This window comes from Lagopus muta, chromosome 1 (assembly GCF_023343835.1).
Source record: "Lagopus muta isolate bLagMut1 chromosome 1, bLagMut1 primary, whole genome shotgun sequence".
Classification (NCBI taxonomy): Eukaryota; Metazoa; Chordata; class Aves; order Galliformes; family Phasianidae; genus Lagopus; species Lagopus muta.
This window is the reverse complement of record NC_064433.1, coordinates 176,956,821-176,981,058: the sequence shown is the minus strand read 5'-3', so window position 1 is coordinate 176,981,058 and position 24,238 is coordinate 176,956,821. Positions and strand designations below refer to the sequence as shown.

Below are 24,238 nucleotides of genomic sequence, written 5' to 3'. Positions count from 1 at the left end.
ATCCTCCTGGCACGCGAGGCCAGGGGAGATGCGGCGAGGCGCGGGGCGCGTTTCCAGCTGCTCCTCCGCCGGGAGACAGCCAGCGGCACGCGCCCCTCGCCTTCCTCGAGCGGCGCCATGCAGCGAGGCCGGGTGAGGAGGGGCGGCGGGCGGGGGCCGCGCGGCCGGGAGCGGGTCGGGCGCGAGGGGCGGGGGGAGCGGGCGGCGGGCGGCGGCCCCGCTGACGGCTGCCCGTTGCAGGTGCTGACGGCGCTGCTGTGCGCGGCGCTGCTCCCGCTCCGCTCGGACGCCGCCAAAGCGCCCAAACGCCCGGCCCGGCCCCGGAGCTGCGGCGAGCGGCCCGAGGAGCTGCTGGAGCAGCTGTACGGGCGGCTGGCGGCCGGCATGCTCGGCGCCTTCCACCACACCCTGCAGCCCGAGCCGCCCGAGCCGCCCGGCCGGGCCCCCGCGGGGCAGCTGGCCTTCGGCACGGCTCCTCGGAGCGATCGTCCTGCCCGTGTGCTGTGTGGCGCGGCCGCCGCCCGCTTCTCCTCGGAGAGGTAATCCCGCCGAGAGGAACACGGCCGATGTGCCCCGTCAGGCTTTCCGACACGAAGTGCTGTTAGAAATAGTACGACAAAGCAAGCGGACGGAGAGCTTTGGAAGCTAAGCGTGCGCAACGCCCGGTGTGATGAACGCCCGCCTGCAAAACTCAGGTATTGGTGCGTCGCTTTTGTCAAATAGCACTGCCTGCAGAACGTGGCTCACTGTGGAAAGCGGGGGGTTCCATTCTCGGCCTCTCTGGGCAGGTGTTTCCTTTCAGTGGGAGCTCTCGTGCTTCACAGAGAACGCTGCCCAGTCACAGATCCCGTTTCTCCTTCATCGTTGGTGCTGTGAGACGCTGCAAGATGCGTTTGGAAAGCGTGCAGGACAGAATTGCCCTTTATGAAGAGCGATGAGCTTTGATGATGACAACCTGCTGTTTCACAGGCTGTGCAGGCAGAGCCAAGGAGCGCCCGCAGAAGCAGCTGTGCTGCACCGTGTTCAGAGGACGGCTGTTCAGCGCGTTCAGTCCCTCAGCAGTCTCCCAGATGCCTTCAGAGCTGTTGTGTATCTCCAAAATGACACGCGGCCCTCATGAAAGCGCACTGTGATGCAGTGCACCTTGTCAGTGGACAGGCAGTTCCTCTGACATGATCTTGGCCATGTCTTCTCCATGGCAAGGGTATGGTGAAGATCTGCGTACCGCTCTTTCCTGTGTGAGAGACCTTTAGCAGCCTCCCTACGTTTAATTCTTTCAGTCTTTCCCCACAAATTGCTGCCCTTTGCTCATCTTGCAGGAGTCCCAGGTGTTTCCTGCTGCTGTTCCTTGGCACTGCCAGGGTTGTTTGGTGGATGGCCAGAAGTGCTCTCAGCCGGTGTTGTGTGAGAAGAGCAAGTGGTCCTCTCCATGTAGATGTTGTACTGAGGGATGTGATTTAGTGTGGAAATAGGGGTGACAGGTGAGCAGTTGGCCTGGGTGATCTCGGAGGTCTTTACAACCTTGGTGTTTCTGTGTTCCTGTGCTTCGTCTGCGCCACAATGGCACACGCCTCAAATGCGAATTTCACTCTTTCAGACTTGCATCAGGATTCCTGCACAGCTCCCGCTGAGATGGGAATGAAATGGGGTGAAAGTAGCTGTGGTGTCAAACTTGAGGTTTTGTAGTTAGCGTTAGGACTGCTTTAAATTGAGTTCAGCTTTTGAAATGTGGGAAGTAAGTCACACCGTAGATGCTGTAATCTGCATATGCGTATGTTTACAGTCAAGTGAAGATGCACGTGTACTGGCATAACTGTTTGCAGGTGTTTTGTCCCCTTCCAGGATGATCCCCATACAAATCACAGAATCACAGCATCGCAGAATGGCCAGGGTTGGAAGGAACCTCAAGGATCACGAATCTCCAACCCCCCTGCCCAAAATCGACTGATTGAAGCCATCAAAAACAACCGTTTAAGACAAATAGAAGGTGAGAGGTAATAGTGGTGTCTGTTCCTTCTTGAGTGTGATGCTGTAGGTTTTTGTTCCTGAAAGTATTAAAAATAAGCCTTCTCCCTCATATGTGGTGGGTTGTGCTGCTTAGAACTTGCAGCTTCAGGTTGTTGTTTTGTTGTTTGTTTGTTTAATGAGGCTACCGTGTGCAGGGCAAGGAAAACATTAAGAAGTGAGAGCATTGTCAAGGTACAAGGCAGCAGTCGTAGCAGCAGGTTAGACTGAATTGTCAGACTGTCTCCCGAGTGCAGGAAAGGGCAAGAGCAAGGTTTGGTTATTTCTTGCATACCTGATTTTGAAATTGTGACGTGTTTGTGTGTTGGTTTTACAGTTGGTTCGTGTTTGTTTGTTTTACCTTAGGAAGTCCATGGCAGAGGCTTATATCATGGCAGCTGCTAAACTGATAGCACCAGTCCTTGAGCCATCTTTTGCTGTGGGCTATGACTGGTAAGAGCTCAGCACGGCTTCTTTCTGTCTAAGCTGCATGCCAGTCTGGGGTTGGTTATGAACGTGAGGGCTCTGGAGAGTGCAGTTTGCTGCACATCACAAGGGTAGGGTGCAGGCTGTATTCAGTTGGACTCTGTAATGCACTGGAGAAAAAACCAGAGCATATTCTGTGTTTAAAAAGGAATTGTGTTGCATCAGTGAAAGTCGGCGATGAAATATGTTCTAATCTGCTGGCTGTGAGCACAAGGGAAGCTTTGTCCAATGGAGCTGAGTTTGAAAATTGCAGAGCCTGCTCAAAGTCTCAGCAGACATGATGTCCATGTACACACAGAGCACAATGGCAATGGGTCTTTAAGTTAGAAGGTAACGTAATGAAGGCTTGTCATGGTATGGAACACAGGTATCGACATGTTAGGAACGTTTATTTGCCTTTCATTTGTAACTGTAATATTTCTGTGTATGTACGTGTGAGATAACATCTCCTTGGATTTACAGCTTAGCTTTTGCTTTCTGCTGTGTTTCTTACATCAGAGTTCTATTTTCTTGAAAGGAAAAATAAAAAAAGCCAACTTCAATTAGGACAGCATAAAAATTCTTAGTAGCAGTGATGTCTCCAGCCCCTGTTACTCTGTGAAATAAGTTTGATGGGAAAAGGAAACTTTCCTTCCTTTGCCCTTTGTTGGCCAATTAGGAGTATTTACAAACACTGAAGGGCCTATAATTCTAGTTCATTAACTAAGTAACTTACACTAAGATGAAATGATGAAATAATCTCTCCCACTGAAGACGTGCTTTGTCTGCCAGAGCCCACAAGGTGGTGTCTGATGATTTAATGTCATAGAATTCAGTCATTTCCCTGCTTCTGCCTTTGGACTTCCCAGAGCAGTATGTATTGTGAACATTACTGTGTTGCTTTGCAACCTAGCATATGCTTAGGAAGGCTGATTTGTTTGCTCTGTAGCTTGTTTGTTTGTTTGTTTGTTTTCTGCTTCAAGGAATCTTAAGACAGTTCATTTATTTCAGTTTGTCAGGTGCTCAGTTTCCTTCATGCACTCCACAAAACGCTTTCCATTAAGTAGAATGTTGTCTTTCATACCTGTTCTGGCTGACTAAAGAACTCCGCAGTGAGATGTGTGGAATTGTTGGCTGGGTGTCAGGACAGATTCTCTTCCCCCTTTGAGGCTGAGGGATTGAAGTAAAAAAAGGAATAGCTAAGAACCCCTTTGGGAAAAGGAACTGGCAGCAAGAGTTTACCTTGGAGTGGCTTTTGCCAAGATACATTTTGTGCATCAGATTTCTTTCTGTTGCAGGTGTGTTGAAGCAGTAAAAGCTTCCCACTATGTAGAGTTAGCCAATGACCTGGAGATAAATAAAGCCACTACTTATCTGAGACAACGGGATTTTAACCAGGTATAGTAACTTTTCACATCCTTTCTTTTTCCTATGGTATTGTCAGAGACATCTTATGTGGCCGCAGCACATTTCTCAGCAACAGGAGGAGCAATTTAGGCAAGCCCCATGATTGTGTTGATGCTGCTCATGAAGGTAACGTAATACTGGAGAGAGAACAGTTAATCTCAGTGAAATGTCTACTGTAGAAGTTGCAATGAATGCAGTTCACTTCAAAATTAAGACACCTGAACTCCTTGTCAGGACTTTCCTGGCTGTCCAAGTTGTGAGTGCAATTAATGCAGATGGAGTCAGAGCAGTCACTGGAGCCCTGAGGGCAGTTTCTGCTGGTGAATATTATGCTGATCTGATCTCATGGCAAAAACTGTTACAGGTCTCAAGTGCTAATTTCTCTGAAATTTTAAAGAGATTATTGAAATACATAAGGAATATTTTCAGCTTGAAGAGTCTGTAATTTTTGTCATCCTTAATCTTTTGAAATTCTACTCTCGTGGTACCCATGAGAAGCCAGAAGTGCAGGAAAACTAACAGAGAAATGACTGATACAGTGTTGGTTTTGTTCATTTAGGAGAGGGAATTGGCACAAGCAACAACCTATGCAGATTTAGCTGTCAGTTCTGATAGGTACAACCCAGCAGCACTAACTAACAAAGGAAATACTGTTTTTGCAAATGAAGACTACGAAAAAGCAGCTGAGTTTTATAAAGAGGCTCTCAGGAATGATTGCTCTTGCACTGAAGCACTGAAGCACAAAAGCATACACTACAATTGGATCAGATGGAGAATTTCTGTGCTCCGCAGATACGCGAGATAGTTTTCCAACAGTGATTGCAGGCTTCTTCCATGAGAGTCAGGGTTCAGCAGAAACTTTAACGTTGTGTTTGGAAGTAGCTGTAGCTCAGAGTACTGCAGGTGGGAGCTGCTGTGTGGCTGAGGAGGGGAGAGCGTGCTGTAGGCCTCGTGAAAATGAAAGCTGCTTCTGTAGTCTGGGCCAGAATTCAACATTTCCTATGCTGTCCTTCTTAGCCATACAGCAGAAGGTTTCTTGGTAGGCAAAAGTCTGTTCTTAAGGATAGCACTTTTGCTTCATCAATTACTTAAGGACAAAATGATGTATTACAAAATACAAACTCAAGTGTCAAGGTCAGAAATAGATGAGAAATGATTCTCACACTTGACTCTTATTAAAATAGAAGTGAAATTATTGGTTGACAAAAAAGCTACAACTAAGCCCAATTTTATTATTATTTTTTTTTAAGGTGAAAGAGCAGCTGAAGCCTCTGATCTATTTTTCTTGTTTTTGGCAAAAGATACTTGCTGATGATGAAGAAAATATCATAGAATCATATAATGGCTTAGGTTGGAGGGGACCTTACAGATCATCCAGTTCCAACCCCCCTGCTGTGGGCAGGGTTGGCAGCCACTAGGTCAGGCTGCCCAGGGCCCCATCCAACCTGGTCTTGAATGCTTCCAGAGGTGGGACATCCACAAATGAATGTCTAACGTAAATCTCCCTTCTTGTAGCTGATAGTCATTCCCCCTTGTCCTGTCACTGTCAGAAAGTGTGAAAAATCAGTCCCTCTCTTGCTTGTAATCTCCCTTCCATTACTGGAAAGCTGCAACGAGATCAGTGCGGAGCCTTCTCCAAGCTAAATGAGGCCAGCTTTGTCAGCCTGTCTTCACAGGAGAGGTGCTCCAGCCCTTGGATCATCTTTGAGGCCCTCCTCTGAAGCCACTTCAGCTGCTCCCTTCTGCTGGGGGCCCCAGAGCTGGGTGCAGTGCTCCTGGGGGGGCCTCGCAAGGGCAGTGCAGAAGGGGATAATCCCCTCCCGCTGCCCGCTCTCTTCTCATGTAGCCCAAGATGCTGTTGGCCTTTTGGGCTGTGTGCTCCCATGAGCTGCTGGCTCATGCCCAGCTTTTCATCCGTCAGCACTCCTAAAGTCCTTCTCCACAGGGCTGCTCTCAAGGAGTTATTCTCCCAGCCTGTACACGTATCTGGCGTTGCCTTGACCCGAGTGCAGCACCTTGCACTTGGCCTTGTTAAACCTCCTTAGATTCTTGTGCACCCACTTTTCATGCATGTCCAGGTCCCTCTGGATGACTTCCCTTCCTGGTATTGTGTCCACTGCACTGCTCAGCTCGGTGTCACGGTAAAGAAATGATTAAAAGTCTGTGTTTAAAACAGACAAAAAAACCCTCTATCAATATGCATCCCCACTACAGTGACTAGTATATTTATCTAGTATGTGGATTATATAATATAAATTAGTTGGAAATCTGAGTAAATTAAAAAATCATCACTGCTGTTCCTTGTGCTCCTAATGCTGTTCCTTAACTGAAGAAAACTCAGCTATGAAGTCATGGAAGATCCCAATCAAGCCATAGAGTGGCTCATGCAGTTGATCAGTGTAGTACCAACTGACCCACATGTGCTTTCAAAACTAGGGAAATTATATGACAAGGAAGGTGATAAATCCCAAGCCTATCATTATTACTATGAGGTATTTGCTTTCTGTTACTTTCTCCTAATTGAGGAAAACAATGTGATTTTAAAGGTGCTTAACTTGACAGCATGAGTTGGAAGGTGTACCTGTGTGATGGATATGGAGATCAATTTATGTGTCTGTGTTTGATTGCTAGGCATTAAGTATGCACAGTTGCCTCAAATGAGACACCCTCTCTCCTTTCAAGCTGGCAGTGATTTCTAGAGATGCTTTGGTTTCTGAAATGGGAATAAGGCAAGAAGCCATTTTGTAGTCCAGCAGTTCTTTTTGTGTACATGTAAAGTGAGGATGAGCAGCGTTGCAATTCTGAGTGCTGGTGGAGTTGTACATGGTTGTAATTTTGGTGCCTGTTTCAGTGGAGATTTCTAAGAATCTGCTTTACACACATATGCATTTCTTGGAACAGTATGCTTGTAGGTGAGTTTTCTATCAGAGTGATTTGAGTGTGAAATTGTATTAGGTAGCATTGTTTACCAGTGTAGGTAATGTGTTCACAGATAGACCTGATCTAAGTACACATCGTAGCTGTTGCAGGCTGTGTAAGTAGTACTTCAAGTCAGGTTGGATGGAAAATGTGACAGACTTATCTCAGGTAACTTCTAAACTACATTCTGCAATTAGAAAACGCGGCATACTGTTTTTTTTTCCCTCCTCCTCAGGATTGCTGAGCGTAGTACACTGCTTCCATTCACATAGAACGTATTTTTGGCAGCTGGGGAATGAAACACTTGAGTCAGATGTTGCAGAAGTGACATACAGATGTTGTTTATCACTACAGTTGTGTTTCTTTCACCTCTTCCATTTTGTCAGTCGTACCGTTATTTCCCTTCAAACATTGAGGTCATTGAATGGCTTGGAGCCTATTGCATTGACACCCAGTTTTGTGAAAAAGCCATTGAGTACTTTGAGAGAGCAGCACTTATCCTGTGAGTAATTCTTCTTTTATGTCTATTTAAAAATTCTGTGATTAGACATCCATGATTGCACTCAGAGATAACTTTAGTATTGTAAGCAAGTATCAGAGCAAACTGTTTTGGAACACCATGTAAATTTCCCCAAATCTCTGTTTGTTTACGTGGTGTTTCTGTTTTTTTCTGTGTTATTTCAATGTTAAGAAAGGGCCTGAGATGGTATTAGCTATTAGAACCTTTTTTCTCTATCCTCTGTCATTAAACACAGCGATGCAATAGGGAACACTTCTACTAAGTCACCAAGACTTCCTTCTCTGTGGCTTTCTGTGAACTGTTCCCTTTCTGTTTATCAGGCAGTGGGGAATTGACAGTTTAGATGAATGTACATCTAAATCTTCTTGCTGCATTTTCCCTTTTCATCTACGTTCGACTCCCATCAGAAGAATGGTATTACAAATAAGGTGCATGAGTAAGAAGTGTGCAATGCAGAATTAACAGTGGGTAGCAGATGTGAGTTGGCAAATCAAATTGATCGCGATACAGATATTTGAAGTTACTGAAGTGCTCCTTTAGCAGCACATGATGTACTTAAGAACGTGGGCCTGTAGGCTGTGCGTTGTGTTCTAAGTCAGAAAAGTGAGATTGTGAGACAGACGCATTGCTCCTAAGTGAGAAATCACATTAACTTATTCTAAATAATCAAATTAAGACTGTGCTCCTGATTTTAATGTCAGTCTGACTGACAGCTTGGAGAAATGGCACCGATAGTATGCAGATCCTCAGATGCAGACTGCTTTCTTCCATTCTGCTTGAGGCAGAAATGTGCAGTTATAGGTGCAGTAAAATACTAAAGCCAGGTCAACCAGTTGGTGCAGCAAACAAATGTGTGCAAATGGCAAAGGTAACATGAAGAGCAATCGGTGCTGCAGTAGTCGATCCTTGTAAGGCATCGTGTCCCCTGGAAGTGATGCAAAAAGCTTAGTCAGAAGACAGGAGCTTAGTCAAAATACAGGACCTTACAAAGTGGTTTTGAATAACTGACATATGAAATTCTACATGGTTATCTACAATTATCATCTGCCTTTCATACAGAAATGGTTTCTCTGTGGGATTTTGCCATTATTAGTAAAGAATACAGCACAGATACTTGGGTGGTTATTTGTTATTGAAATCATCTAAGTGTGTTAATTGATAAATATGAAAGTCAGGATATAAATTGCTGAATAAGTATCGTTATTGATTGGAAATAAAATTACATCTAGTAACCTGAGCCCTGAACAGGAGAAGATGACACACAAATATACTGTGTGTGAACTGACCAGGTGAGCTGCTTGCTAGGAAGAGTCTCTACTAGGGTGGAATGTTTCAGAGGAGTTTCATAGTAGGTTTTTACAAATCTGTGCAGAATATGTTGCCTATTTATTGTGTGCTTACAGTGTGCCCAACTTTGTCTTCTTGATGTGCAGACCTACCCAAGTGAAGTGGCAGCTGATGGTTGCCAGTTGCTATCGGAGAAGCGGTAAGTTCAGGAACATTTTCTGCAGTGAGTTGAGAAATTTTGTTTTGATTGATGTTTTGATGTTGTTTTTTTCTTCTGATCTTTTCTGTCTCCTGTGAGTTCTGGTGCTAAATCTTGTTTAAAAGGTCAGTTACGTATTATTTTGTTGTAAACTTTCTGTGTGTGTGCAATAAAGCAGGACTTGTCTTTCAAGTGTGAGAAGTATGCCTGTACTGACTTACGCAGGAAACGTTCCTTGTGCTCTTAAGTACTTAAAATAAGGGTATAACACAGATCTAACATAGTCATTAGATTGTGAAGTTGCTTAATTCCCATTTGTTTTCAACAAGAGATGTAATCTTTGAGGTGTTTCAGTAGTACATGTGTTGCACAAGCAGCCTTACTGTGCAGTTTCTTACTGGGAATATTACGTGTCCATAAGCAAAATGGAAAGTGCCTCAGCTATCGAGGTTCTTTCATCACATCATCTTGGCTCGCCTTTTGAGCTGTCCCATTTGGTCACTCTTCCTTCTGCTTTTTTAGAACTCTGCAGCACTGGATCTCTGAAGAAATTAGGGATTGTCTCTGGTTATTGAACTCAGCAATGGAAAAAGGAACAGGACCTGGGAAAGGCAGTGAATTAATAGCAGTCAGTGCCACTGAAGGAGAGGCAGATTAACTGCTTTCCCAGCAAAGAAATCCTGGCTGTTTATTTACCTCATTCGTGAGTCACTGATAAAATTTCCAGCTTATCATGTTTAACACAGAGCAGATTCAGTTGTTCTCTGTCTCACGTCAGGAAAATAAAGACAGTGAGATGTGAACAAACTTTTTGGTCAGTGATATCATGGAGGTGAATTTTAGATTCACAAGCTCTGTCAGTCCTTTGCATGCTAATCAAGGTGAACCAAATTGAAGGCTAATTACTTTGCTACTACATTGGCGAAAACCACTTTTGGGGCAGAAGAGAAGGGGAGAGACATAAGCAAGTATTCTGATTGAAAGAAACACAGCAGAGCTCAGCAGTTCCACCTTTCTATTTGAGCAGTCCACCTATCTGCAACCTTGGATAGGCACTAGATGTGTTATCTATGCTGTGTAGGTAAGGATGTATCACATGTACAGGATGCACCTAATGTATCACAGGACAGCAGGGTTCTAGCAGGCAGAAAAAGGGCAAAAATCAGGAAACTGTTTTTCATAGAATAATCTGGACGCTTTTCAGATGCTTTCAATTTTTGCTGTTGAGTAGTATTTAATGATTGTGAAGCTTGGTTTCCTCAAATTTGGTCTTACAATATTAAATCATGTATTAAAATGAACAGAAGCAGTGCTGTCGAACTGTATGTATTCCTCTTCAGATATTCCTTTTTTCTTTTTTTTCTTGTTTTTTGAATATGTGGTAACGTTGGTAGCAGACGTCTGTTTTGTTTGCAGGTAACTACCAGAAAGCTCTAGAGAAGTACAAAGTCATTCACCAAAAATTCCCAGAGAACGTTGAATGTAAGTTGTTTCATTGAGTGGTACAACCATCAAAGAAAACCTTGTTACCTTAAATCTGTTTGTTGGTGATCCATACGATGTAAGTAGTTTTCGTGCCCAGATGTTGTTTTGAACTAACATTTTTGTTCCAGCTTGTGCCCCCGTATTCGGTTATTGTTTGTGACAACACAGAGATGGGATTTAAGAAGTACTGGGGTTCTGCTGAAGAAGAAATATGGAAATGAGCCGACTGTAGTTGACTGGCTGAGCTCACTTTCTTGCCTACTTGCTACATTTTATAATTACTTCTGGTAATTTTGACTTCTGGTCCCCACCAGTTGGAACTCCTGCTGTAAATTTCCAGATCCAAGAAGGAAAAAAGGTGTAGTAAAATTTTTACCAAAGCCCGTCCTTCCACAAGGAGGTTGAGAGTTCCTAAGTGCAGTAGGCCAAATAGTCTCCAGGAAATCCTTAGAGAATTGCATAGTGCGCTACAGGAAACCGCTTGGACGAGAAAGATGCTTTACAGAAGCTGTCACACCTGTAGTCTAAATGATGAAGTCCTGGAGCACACAGGGCCTGTGACTGGTTGCCGTGACGTCCTCCTACATCTCACACTGCTGTACTAATTGCCAACGACGAGGTTGTCCCCAACAAGCCTACGCTTTGACATTGAAACGGGAAGAGCTTTCACTGTATTTCAGAACAAAATTGTATCATTCTGCGTTAACAAAGGTGCTTCTAAGAGGAAGCATTCAGTTCTGTTGTACAAGATCAATTCAGTAGTAGGGCTTCCCCAGGTTGCAGGCAAAATGTCACGTTCTCATTACTCACTTGGAGTATGTGAGAAACTTTTAGAAATGCCACTATTTTTCTGAATGGTGTTTCAACAAGTTAGAAAATTGAGGCAGCGGTTGGACAAGAAATTCAGCTGATCTAAGAGTTTTCTACTGCAGAAATAATGGTTCTTCACTCTTCCCTTTCCGGCCGTATGCTCCCAGCTTTCTTCCTTATGCTGTTCTGATACTGACCTGATCCCTCAGTGAACAATTGCAGCTCCCTTAAAGCAGCAGAAAACTAACCTAGTGCAAAAACAATAATTAAAAAGTGTATATCTGTGAAAGAAGTTGAGAGAAGCGGCTTGTGTCCTGCTTGTCAGCATCCTTCTGAGGCAGAAATAAACACATAGGAATAGCATCGATGTTTCAAGAGTCTGGTCCAGCATCTCCAATGACTGCTGTTAGGGATCCTTTTGTTTCCACTGTGCAGTTCTGTTTGCTCTTTGTGTTTTTTATTCTGTATAGTTGATATTTGGAAAATGGACTAGAGCAACAAAAGAACCCAAAAAGCAGCAAACCATTCTGATTCACTTGGCATGTATAAAATTATTGTTAAGAAAATGCTATTGACAGTGGCTCCTCAGTAATAAGTTAGTACCATTATACTTTCCAGTTTCCAAAATGTTCGTCAAGCATTCTGAGCTGAAGGAATTGAACATGTTTTGCATCCTCAGCTGACATAAATGACGTTAGCACTGTTTGTGGGTATAGCCACTGCATCACAGAAAGTGTTGCATTTGTGCACAGCATCGTAACTTGCATAGTGATGTTGGACTGGCATCACCTTGTATTCCCAGCTGTTTGCAGTGGTCCGTGCTGCCATTCCGTATGTCCAGTCTGGGGAGGGTGCATTTGTAGTTGGAGCTGCTTGTAAGCCTTTCTCTCACAGTGGTTTGTTCTTCAATTAGGCCTCCGATTTTTAGTTCGTCTCTGCACAGATATGGGACTGAAAGAAGTCCACGAGTATCTGACAAAACTGAAGAAAGTGGAAAAATTGAAGGAGATGAGAGAGCAGGTAAGCCTATTTCTTCCTGCAGTACGGACCGCGTACCACAGACAAAGCTAAGACAGGATTGATGGCACTTTCAAATAAAGTACGTATGAAATTCCTGGCATGGACAGGCTCATGTTTGGTGGTTTGGGTTCTTTAGTTTTACGTGAGCGGTCAGCATTAAATCTGTCTGAATGTTTGTTGAGCACTGGGTTTTCTGTGATTTTAAATACTAGTGAAAAATGGGTTATGTGGCTGTGCTGGGAATGCTGGAGCCACACGCATAATTCAGCTCCTCTGGAATGTCGTCTTTCCTACTTCTTTGCCAGAGTGTGAAAAGTATGTTTACCAGCCAAGTAATAATGCAGCTATAGCGAGAGAGGAGAGTGCAAGAATTTTTCCATGTGGTAGAACTCCTTCTTGCTATTACAGGACTGTGACATTAGCAGGTGACGTAGATATGAAGTAAATCATTTATGTTAGTGGCAAATATTAAACTGAAGAAGATTTCCATGGGAAAGCTACAGGCTTGGAAAGGTATGAAATCACAACTTGTGTTGCATTGAGAGCAGTGTGTGTTCTTAATTTTCTTGTTATTCCTGTGATAAGGTAAGATCTTAAAATCAGCTTGTTAATTGGAAAGCATTGTCTGTGTTATGGAGCTGCAGTATACTCAAGCTTGCTCTTTCTTTCCAGTGAATTGTCTGCAAACTGAATCATCACATTAGGGCACATTGAAGTCTTAACTAATTTATGTTGTGCTTGTAAGACTTACTGGCTCCCTTTCAGTGTTGGATAATGTGTAAAAACATCCTTAGTTACTGCAGTTTTACTTCAATTCCAGAGGGTCTAAGTATGCACGTGTAGAGTGGAGCATTTCAAAAATGGAAAGAACTCAGACAGGGGAATGCTGTTGAAAGGATTCCAGCTTTATGATACAAGCCTTCTTGGTGGGCCATTTGAAGTATGTTGGTTTGGATTTTCTGTGATGTAAACCTTAATGCTTTTTGAAAAATGAACACAAGAAGGCAGTCTGCAAATTTGGGGGGTCAAATATAGTGGGGCTAGTATTCATCCATGTCTCTTTCATAATGGCATCATTAAACAAAGCAGATAGCTGGATATTCCTATTCTGAAAACTCTGGTTTGAAACCTCTCTGAAGTGTGTTAAAGAGGCTTTCCTTAGTTGCTAGACAGTCTCACTTCAATGTCCGTGATATCCAGAGTTCTTTGCAATAATTCTCAGTGTGGTACCCAGGAACGCTCAGCTATGAAACCAGTTAAATACCAAAAGGGTTAAATGCCAAAGGGTAGTGATCAATGGTTCTGTGTCAGGGTGGAGGCCGGTCACAAGTGATGTCCCTTGGGGGTTGGTCCTGGGACCGGTGCTCTTCAACATCTTCATCAGTGACACAGACGATGGCATCGAGTGCGCCCTCAGCAAGTTTATGGATGACACCAAGCTGAGCAGTGCAGTCAGTACATTGGGAGGAAGGGAAGCCACCCAGAGGGACCCGGACAGGCTGGAGAAGTGGGCCCATGTGAACTTAATGAGGTTCAACAAGGCCAAGTGCAGGGTGCTGCACTTGGGTCAGGGCAATCCCAGGTATTTGTACAAACTGGGGCAAGATCTCCTGGAGAGCAGCTCTGTGGAGAAGAACTCGGGGGTCCTGGTGGACAAGGAGCTGGGCATGAGCCAGCAGTGTGCGCTTGCAGCCCGGAAGGCCGACTGTGTTCTGGATGCGCTAAAAAAGGGGGTGGACAGCAGGAGAGGGAGGTGATTGTCCCCCTCTACTCAGCTTTGTGAGGCCCCATCTGCAGCACTGCGTCCAGGTCAGTGTGGGGCAGTACAGAAAAGATGTGGAGCTCTTGGAGCGGGTCCAGAGGAGGCCCCTAAGATGATCAGAGAGTTGGAGCACCTCTCCTATGAAGAAAGGTTGAGGGAACTGGGCTTGTTTAGCTTGGAGAAGAGAAGGCTCTGGGGAGACCTCATTGTGGCCTTCCAGTACTTGAAGGGAGCTTATAAACAGGAGGGGGAACGGCTGTTTACGAGGGTGGACAGTGATAGGACAAGGGGGAATGGTCTTAAGCTGAGACAGAGGAGGTTTAGGTTAGATATTAGAAGGAAGTTTTTCACTCAGAGGGTGGTGATGCAGTGGAACAGGTTGCCCAAGGAGGCTGTGGATGCCCCATCCCTGGAGGCATTCAAGGCCAGGCTGGATGTGGCTCTGGGCAGCCTGGTCTGGACCCTGCATGTAGCAGGGGGTTGAAATTCGATGATCATTGGGGTCCTTTTCAACCCAGGCCATCTTACGATTCTATGAAATACTTGGTTACCTTAACTGGTGAGAGAGAGGTTGCTGAGAGAGAGATGCAGAGGTAATCTCATACTTGGCATAGAATTCCAGTGTTGTTTTTTTTAAACCAGTGCAGGTTTAATTATGCACCATACATCTGCAAATGTTGAGGGTTCAAAGGCAAGACAAATCTTTCTCTTGAGAAAATTGATAATTAAATACGTGGGGAAAAAAATCTCTTGTCAAATTTTGTCATGCTTATTTCCTGCTGGAAGTTTGAGATTTCCCGGATGTATTTCTGTACTGTCTGCTGGGGAAAAAGCTACCAGTAAATATTGAAAAGATGATATTGTTGAAGTTATTTAAAAACTGAGAGTTTAGTAGTGCATGAATTATGCTTCAAATGTTCGGTTTTTTCATTCTGACTGCACTGAGTTAAGTTCATTGAGTAGTAAGTGAATGATAGAGATCTTAGTGGAACCCAGTAGTGCAAGACAGAGTCTCAACACCAGTGCTGTTTTTTGCTGTTGGTGTTACATCTGGGTTTCCATCCCCTGATTTGGTTCTGGTGGGCTTTTTTGTTGTTCTTCTGCCTGCCATCTGGCCTTGGGAATGACTTGGTCTTTTTGTCCTAAGGAACTCCTTCTGTCATTTGTGCACTTATAAACCATGTTTTTGAGCTGCAAAATCATCAAGTGTTAATATCTCACCGTGTAGATTTCCAGTAGGAGCACTGGTCTCAGTTAACAAAACCAGACACAACTCAATCCCTGCTCACAATTTTCAACTAACGCGTGGTTTATCAGCTGCACACAGTGAAGACCATAAGGATGAATGCCACTGTAAGATACCTGCTTTTCAAAGTCTGCACACTGACTTTGTATCTGCATGGAAATTTATCAAAATTTGCTGTTCTGGCACCGTTTTGCCAGAATAAGTATATCCACATGGCATTTATACCAAAATAAATATTCTGGAGTACTTTCTTCACTCGGTCTGAAATATGGGCAAGTTGTTAAATACTTCCAGACAAGAATCTGGGAACATCTGTGGGCTTCATTCACCATAGAAGTTTTTCTCCCTGTCTCTCACAGCATTGGATTTTTGTTGTAACCTTCATGCGTTTTTGTTTTGTTTTGTTTTACTTCATTAATATTTCTTTTTCATGTTTCAGTTTAAAATAAGACAGGTATTAATGTAAAAGTTCACATACTCCTTGGCTCCCACGTGTACATACATTACCATTTATTTCCTTTGAGTGAGCTTAATGACTGAAAAAGTGGGACTGATTGGGTGTGGTGTGAAGTGACGATCGGTGCAAACACGGCAGGGATTTGCTGTGTTGACCTTCAGGCATCTACATCTGGACTCACCAACCTACCTTTCTTCTGCAGTCTTGAGAGAGAAATTTTTGGGGTGGGCCTGACTGGGCCTGTTTCAAGTATCTGCTTTTTACTCAGTTGGGACTGTATGGGAATTCGTCGTGCGCTTCAGCTTTAGTACATCTGCAGCACTTTGGGAGCAAAGTCCAAGGATGAAAACACCACCAGAGCACTATCATGTAGCTTCCCTCTGACAGACAAAAGCTGAACTTCTGCTGCTGGACTCCTGTCAGTCCTCCACTGCCTGGGCAGTCTGAACATTCTTCACAAAGCGCTGGACCACGAACGCAATACTTAGCCCAGAACTGAGAGAACATATTCCAGACTTGAAGATTTCCCAAAATAAATACAAAATGCGAGGATTCTGGTCCCAGGCTGGATAGTTCCAACACCATTCCAGGTTTCATGCTAGGCATGCTGCTTTCCTGTCTGACTCCCGTGAATTTTGATTTAAAGGCTCTTCCTTTTTCTGTTGGCGAGAAGCTTGGAAGTTCTTTCACGTCTGTGTCATCCCAGCTTTGCGAGACTCCACGTTACTCTTGTGGTGAGAAATGAGGGAAGCTGCACTAATGGTCCTGAACACGTGATTCAGTAGCGTGCACTCGTTTCATGCAGCATCTGAATTCTGTAGGATACAGAGATCACTTGTATTGATAGATGAGTGCTTGAAATGCTGACTATTTGTGCCTGACCATAGAGCAGTCCCTTTCTGAGATGTGCCACCTGGTAACTGACAGTATGTGTGTATGAGAACTTTGGTTTTTAGCCAAGAGAAGCCATTTCTGCCATGTGAGGCAGAGGTATTGCTTTGATGAACTGTCAGAGTTTTCACATAGCTCTAAAGAAACACGGCTGGAAGATGTTTATGGTACCTTCCTCTGAGCAAGAGAGCCTAGTTTCTAAGCGTCGTTTTTGAAGTGTTTGCCTTCACCTTCATCTTACATTTAACACTCAACGGCAATTTAAGTTTTGCTGTACATTGCACTGCCAGCCAGGCATTCAAAATTTCAGACCTATGGGGTGAATAGTTCTTTTCATACGTTTCCTTACTTCCCCACCTCCCTTGAAACGCTACAATAACAACACGCCTGCAGGATTTGCAAGACATTAATGAGCAGAGGCCACTTTGAACTCATGCAAGGAGGTCTACGTTGCCTGTTTTTTCAGCTGTGCTTCACAGGGGTTCATCTGAACTATTTTTTTGTGCACGTTCCTTGTATAAATTGTATCTGAAGAAGAACAATTTATTGAGATGGTCTGTTTGAATTTCACAGGACTCTAGTTTTACATAAACATTGGCTTTAACACTGATTTGGGGACAGTTCTGTGCTTTGAAAACATAGAGTTTATTAGTGGCAGTAGGATAAACGCCATTTAATGTTCTTCTTCTGTTTTAGTAATAAGCTAGGTGGGGTTTGTAATAATTATTTCTAACGTACATTAGTGAATGGGGGCTCTGTTCTCTTCTTTTTGAACCCGTTCCGCTGTTCTGCAGCGCATTAAATCTGGCAGAGATGGCAGTGCACGTAACCGCAGGGAAGGAAGTGCTGGTGGAGGTAAGTACTTAATGCCTCTGCTTAAATATCGGGCTTGTCAGGATTTGAAAGAAAATAGTTTTTCGTAAAATGTTTGTGGAACCTGCTTGCATTTATAAATGCACACAACCAAGCCTTGAGGAATCATCCAGTAGTGTTTGTTGCGAGTTCAAGAGTATTTTGTGCTACCAACCCTGTAATTGGAAGACCTCTGTGTACCTTCTTGCTCCTTCTTTCTCGTTTCCCAGTAAGGCAGAGATGAAGTGCTGGAGGCTTCCTTGACGAAAAGCTCATTCTCTTGACTGTGAAGTCTCTCTGCTCCCAGAGATCCACAATGCTGAGGTTCCTAAATGTGAAACTGTAGGAAGGCAAATCTGGACGCTTGCCTGTGCAGTCTTTTCCTCACTAGGCAGTCGACAGATTGCAGAGCTAATGATTTTTCCCTTCCATTCTTAAATCCTGAGACATTAATACTGTTAAACCTGACTGTTCCCCTCTGCTGTTCTGAGGAAACTACCAGAGTTCCGGCTACTTTGGCCAGCTGGAATAAAGTCCATTTTGACCCAGATAGGAAATTATTCCTTGCTATTCTGCTTTCATTTTATTTTACAGCATTCAGTCTCAGAACTGACCTCGAACTTGTCCTAGCAGTAATTCTTAAGGTGATGCTCAAGATACAGTGTCAAATTTGTGAAAGAATGGAAAAAAGCATTTGGGAACAAGCCTGTATTAAGAGCGTGTTTGGGAAGCCTCTGCTGTATGAAGTCAGTGGCAAAGATCCAGCCTGCCTGGAAATAACTGGGAAAACAAGCAGAGGTACAAAGAAGGTTCTGTATTGAACCTGGAGTAAAATTTTTGTTGAGAGTCCTGATTGAAAGTTGTGGTGAGTGTGTGTATGTATGTCTGTATATCATACATATGCATCTTGGATGGTGTATATTTAGATATATATATATATATTTATACATACATCTGTATCTCAGTGGAGTCAAAGGCATGGCATCTTTTTGACATGGGGAACATGATCAGTGAAGAAGTTGTGGCAACAAACGTGAAGGATTACACTGTAGCTTGTCTACCGTGTGCTGAGGAAGACGAAGGGAAAGCCAAAGACTAAACCATCATTTTAGCCAGTGTTTGGCATTGTTTCTGGGTTATGAATCTGTATTTTTCAGCCTAAGAAGTGTCTGCAAACAGCTTGCGTGGAGACGCACATGAAGTATAAATGAGGATTACTTTATTTCAAGATCTGAATACGCATTGGAAATACTGCTGTCTCCATTGCCAGAAAATAAACATTTGTATGCATTTGCAGTTTCATCTCTTAGAGTGTTGTTGCCAAGACCAAAAGGGATAATTTTCCTTCATGGCACGGGAGATTTGTCATCATTACTGACTCCAAGGAGGCGTGGAATCATGCTTAGTTTATGACTTGGTAGCTAAATGAAAGTACTTGCTAGCTAATGGAAGTGCATATGCATTCCCAGTAGTTTAGATACGATGCGTGTTTTTCTTTCTTTCCTCTTACCAGCCCTGTGCCTGGCATCCCTAGGAGAAGTTCTTTCTGCAAGTATTTCTCCCCTGTACTTGTAGTAGGGGCATTAATAGTTCAGACTTCCTTGTTGTAGGAAATGTTACTTAAAAGTGCTCAGTGAAGGAAGCTGAGAGGAAAGAGAAGCCAGCAAGGTGTGTGCTTAGAACCTTGCTTTGTCAACGTGAATTACCACAGAAGAAGCACGAGATGCAGCAAAGCATAGTTTGAAGACTACAAATAGAATATGCATGGATAGTGCAAGGAGTGGAAGGAAATGGACCCAAAAAACTCACATGTGTGTGAGCGTCAGTATAAAGCCTACTCTTGTGTGGTGAGAGGAAAAGAAGCATTACGTCTGAAGTGCTTACCCACATCTGAACACATTTGTTCGATAAGCGCAAAAAGTTTCTTCTCTACGTGAATATCAGATTGATGGCTTGTGATCTTTTTCCTTCACATTAGAAGGAGATTGCATCAGTACATACCCTTAACATTTCTGGTGATTAAAAAAAAAAGGAAAAAAAACCTGAAGGATTTTTAACAGCACATCCGAGTTTCAGCAGTTGTCCCAGATTTCCTTTTTAATAATCTCCTTGTTCTCACCCTTTCTTTGAGTTCTGCAGAGCTGCGATACTAACAGCCAGCATTTGGAAGTCTGGACATTATGGTTTTTACTGCTGTAAGGGATGTCTACTGTTGAAGACCATAAGGCCTTTCATAGATAAGTGATCGTATGACCTCAAGGAAAACCTTACCGTGGCAGTGTTTGCTTGGTCTCTGCATTTGCCTTGCTCTCTGAATGGGAAGTGTTGTACCAGATGAGAGGGCAGTTGTACACGAGGCGTCGTGATGTCTCGGACAGGAGCCCAAAGAAGCAGTCAGTATAGGTTCAGTAGATGAAAGGCTAATCATTTTGTACTCTGCCTGGTACCTAAGCCTAGCCAGAGGCATGTGGGGGGAAAAAAACAAGCCACGAGAGGAGTTGAGATGTCTCTTACTTCATTTGATGATGTTAGAGAAGAAATGAGTTTGTCCTTCCCAAGCAACCATTCTGTATTCAGACATCCTTATCACCTCATGGGAATCTCTTTGTACTAATAGGCAAGCCTGTTATGGATATTAGGGCACTAAGCATCCCAACTAATCTTTGCTGTGGTTGAGGCAAAAGATTATTCCTGTTACTCTGCAGCAAGAACTGCACAATTGTTGTGATTTTCTAGTCTTTGTGTGCTTGTTCATCCCTCATTAATTTCAAATTGCTGTGGGATGGATCTGTTGGTGAGGTCCCAGAAGACTGGAGGCTTGCCAACGTGACTCCCATTTACAAGAAAGGTCGTAAGGAGGATCCGGGGAACTACAGGCCTGTTAGCCTGACCTCGGTGCCAGGGAAGGTTATGGAGCAGATCGTCTTGAGGGAGATCATGCGGCATGTGCGGGATGAGCGGGGGATCAGGCCTAGCCAGCATGGGTTCGTGAAGGGCAGGTCCTGTTTGACCAACCTGATCTCCTTCTATGATCTAGTGACCCATCTGGTGGATGAGGGAAAGGCTGTTGATGTGGTCTACCTAGACTTCAGCAAAACCTTTGACACTGTCTCCCACAGCATTCTCCTGCAGAAGCTGGCAGCCCGAGGCTTGGATGGGTACACTCTTGGCTGGGTAAGGAGCTGGCTGGAGGGCCGGGCACAGAGAGTGGTGGTGAATGGAGTCAAATCCAGCTGGCGACCAGTTGTGAGTGGTGTTCCGCAGGGGTCGGTGCTGGGGCCTGTCCTCTTCAATATCTTTATTGATGACCTGGATGAGGGCATCGAGTGCACCCTCAGTAAATTCGCAGATGACACCAAATTGGCTGGAAGTGTGGATCTGCCTGGGGGTAGCGAGGACCTACAGAGGGATCTGGACAGGCTGGAGAGCTGGGCTGAAGCCAATGGGATGAGTTTAAACAAGGCCAAATGCCGGGTCCTGCACTTCGGCCACAACAACCCCAGGCGACGCTACAGGCTTGGGGCGGTGTGGCTGGAGGACTGCGTAGAGGAAATGGACCTGGGGGTATTGATTGATGCTCGACTGAACATGAGCTGACAGTGTGCCCAGGTGGCCAAGAAGGCCAATGGCAACCTGGCTTGCATCAGAAACAGTGTTGCAAGCAGGAGCAGAGAGGTGATTGTTCCCCTATATTCAGCACTAGTGAGGCCGCACCTCGAGTATTGTGTCCAGTTTTGGGCCCCTCACTGCAAGAAAGATATTGAGGCCCTGGAACGTGTTCAAAGGAGGGCAACGAAGCTGGTGAGGGATCTGGAACACAGGCCATATGAGGAGAGGCTGAAGGAGCTGGGAATGTTCAGCCTGGAGAAGAGGAGGCTCAGGGGAGACCTCATTGCTCTCTATAACTTCCTGAAGGGAGGTTGTAGTGAGCTGGGGGTCGGCCTCTTCTCTCGTGTCATTAGTGATAGGACCAGGGGGAATGGCTTCAAGCTACGGCAGGGGAGATTCAGGCTGGACATGAGGAAGTATTACTTTTCAGAAAGGGTGGTCAGGCACTGGAATGGATGCCCAGGGAGGTGGTGGAGTCACCGAGCCTGGGGGTGTTCAAGGAAAGGCTGGATGTTGTGTTGAGGGACATGGTTTAGTAGGAGCTATTGGGAATAGGTGAACGGTTGGACTGGGTGATCTTGAAGGTCTTTTCCAACCTTGGTGATTCTATGATTCTATGATTCTATGTTGGCTGCGTGCTGTGCGTACAAGAGTTCTTTTTGCATACATGTGGGAAATACCTGAACGATGTGGACATCTTGTTTGCTGCAGATGAACTCACCAGAGGAATTGGCTTAACTGATCCACCAGAAACAGCTTGTGTTCAACAAGTGAAAAGTTCTGCTTGGAAGCATTGTTTTCAAAGTTTTTCCATCATCTTCTGGCTGCCACACTAACAGGTCTGTTCTTTTGGGTCACAGAATCACGGAATTGTAGGGGTTTGAAGGGACCTCTGCTGATCATCTCGTCCAACCCTGCTAGTTAACTGCAACCAAAGCCCTTTCTTCTCCACAGATGGTGCCTTCATCCCAAATGTGAAAGGTGCCAAGGGCTGCACTGAAGTACATTCTGGATTTAGTGAAACTTGTATGGTCTTTAAAAGCATGGGCTAACTGTGTGCTTCATTACTCAAACATTTCAGGAAGGCCGACTGCCAAACTAAAAATTCTAATCTATGTCCTTTGTGTGATGCTCAATTTCTGATGCAGTAAAATCATCATTGCAGTTGAAGGAGATGGCATTTTTTTTTTAAATATAAGCATAAGTATATTGGCTTGAATGGCCTGGATTGTTGTACACATGGGTATCTTCCTAAGTTGGACAAACAGAAACGTGACAATTTAATTTTATTTTGTTTTGCTAGAGGGATCACTCCTTCAAATAGGATTATTCCAAGACAGGATTACTTTTGCAGCATGTTGTTTTATTAATTTTTCTGCCATGTAAAACCAACCATTTAAACCAACGTTTTATATAAACCAATGTTTTACATTTATAAATGGAAGTGGATGCAGCGTGACCATGCTAATGTGTATCATGATTACTTTAGCTCCAGCAAGTTACTTTAGGTTGTAAGCAACTGACATGTCAGCACTGGAAGTAGAAAGAGTCGAATATGTTTACTCCAAACAAACATCACACACAGTGACTGTTGTGTTCTAATAATTACTGTTACAGGTGAGTACTGCCTCCATCATGAAAGGATGGTCTCATTAAATCTTGTTGGAAAGAAAGCTGAAGTTATGTTGTTCTTGTATCACGATTTCACAGCACATGACAGCAAGTTCCTTGCCTTTTCACTGTTTTTTTTTTGCCTTCCAGATGCTGGTGGTAGCAAAGGGGAAAGGCTGAGTGCCAAACTGAAAGCTTTGCCTGGAACAAGTGAACCCTATGAAAGCAGCAGCAGCAAAGCAATAGGCAAGTGGGCATCTTATGCCATGCGATTTTCCAGACCCTCAAAGAGAAGGGAACGAGAAAGGTGATGTTACTGGAAGAGCAGTGTAATAATTGCACAATCAGGAAAGCGTTTTCCCCATGAAATAATCGTGATGAATGCCGTCAGTTTCATTGTTCAGAGCTCCCTTTAAAGGATCTGTAGGTACTAAGGAACGTGGCCCAATGATACTGTTTTTCTGCTGCAAGGTTTGGTCAGGAAAAAGATCTTAAAAATCCAAATGTGGTATCTTCTTCTCCTTCAGTGATCTTTCTAGTCTGCATTTCAAAGAAGATACCTTGACAGCCGTGTCATGTTAGAAAGCAGTCTCCTGTTTGATTAGAGGTGTTTAAAACCAAGCCAGAAGTACTTGCAGGTAACTGTTTCAAATGTCCTTGTTTGAATCCCAGACGCTTCCTACACAGACCCACTTGGCCCACAAGCAGAAAGACCTAAAACTGCAGCAAGGAAAAGAACAGAGGAAGATGACTTTGCTGATGAAGAACTAGGAGAGGATTTGCTTCCGGAATAATGTGGGTCCACTCAAAATCTTTTTTCCTTTTTAGCAAAGCAGAGCTTCTTCAGGGTGGTTTTGTACCAGTTTTCAAGAAATAAATGTTGAAACACTTTGTGTGTATGGGACCGTCTATGAAACACTTTGGAGTTGAAGCTACAGCGTGTTTTACGATCGGTGACAAATAAGTGATGCTTGGGTTATTTGACTCCTGCACTGAAACTGCAGAAAGCGAAGATTCCAATGCAGGCAGGTGAGGGGCGGGCCTTCCATCAGCGCCTGCTATTCAGTCACCATGGCGATGCGGCAGCAGTGTCACAAAGGCTAGAACAGTGGAACCCGCCCCAGCGAGTATATAAAGGGCCCTGCCGGCGAGCCAGCAGCCCAGAGCAGAGCGGGCAGCAGCGGAGCAGGAGCTGAAGTGAGAAGGGATCGGGGAGGGGAGGGCCTGGGGCTGGGGCTATGAGACAGGACAGGCAGGAGCTAGGGCTGACCTTAGAAGGGGGGCCGGGGGGGCGGGCTCTTGCATCCCAGTCACGCACCTGTGTCCGGAGACACCAAGTGTGAGCAACCTCTGGGCACAGGTGGTGGTGGAGGGCTGTTTTGTCTTGTAGGCCAGGACGGGGACACGGCCGGAGCGCGGCAACTGCTGGTGTCAGCCTGCAGCCCTCCATCGGTGAGGAGAGCTGCGCAGCGCCGGCCCTCGCTGTTCCTGTGGGACAGTCTCCAAGGTCTGTCTGCCAATAAAGCTTGAATTCATCAATCCCTCGGTTGGTTCCTCTCCTTTGTGCCGTCGCTCTTTCCTAGGATACGTGTCGATCAAAGCAATAAATATGTATTGAACACCCTTCCTGTGTACCCAGGGATCTGATCGCTCTGAGGTCACAGAGCCCCATGAAGGTGCGTGACCAACCGCCA

General features: G+C 44.6%; 1 protein-coding gene across 1 annotated transcript; it reads left to right on the top strand.

Moving 5' to 3' along the window:
- The first annotated feature begins 1,173 nt into the window (after positions 1–1,173).
- Positions 1,174–24,159, top strand: LOC125687982 (intraflagellar transport protein 88 homolog). The gene is made up of 13 exons (XM_048933405.1): positions 1,174–1,204; positions 1,843–1,994; positions 2,371–2,457; positions 3,768–3,867; positions 7,182–7,297; positions 8,719–8,801; positions 10,218–10,283; positions 12,010–12,116; positions 17,267–17,327; positions 22,695–22,790; positions 23,217–23,340; positions 23,446–23,573; positions 23,935–24,159. The coding sequence occupies exons 1-11, from the start codon at positions 1,196–1,198 to the stop codon at positions 23,336–23,338; spliced, it is 999 nt and encodes a 332-aa protein (XP_048789362.1). The 5' UTR covers positions 1,174–1,195; the 3' UTR covers positions 23,339–23,340; positions 23,446–23,573; positions 23,935–24,159.
- The last annotated feature ends 79 nt before the right edge of the window (positions 24,160–24,238 follow it).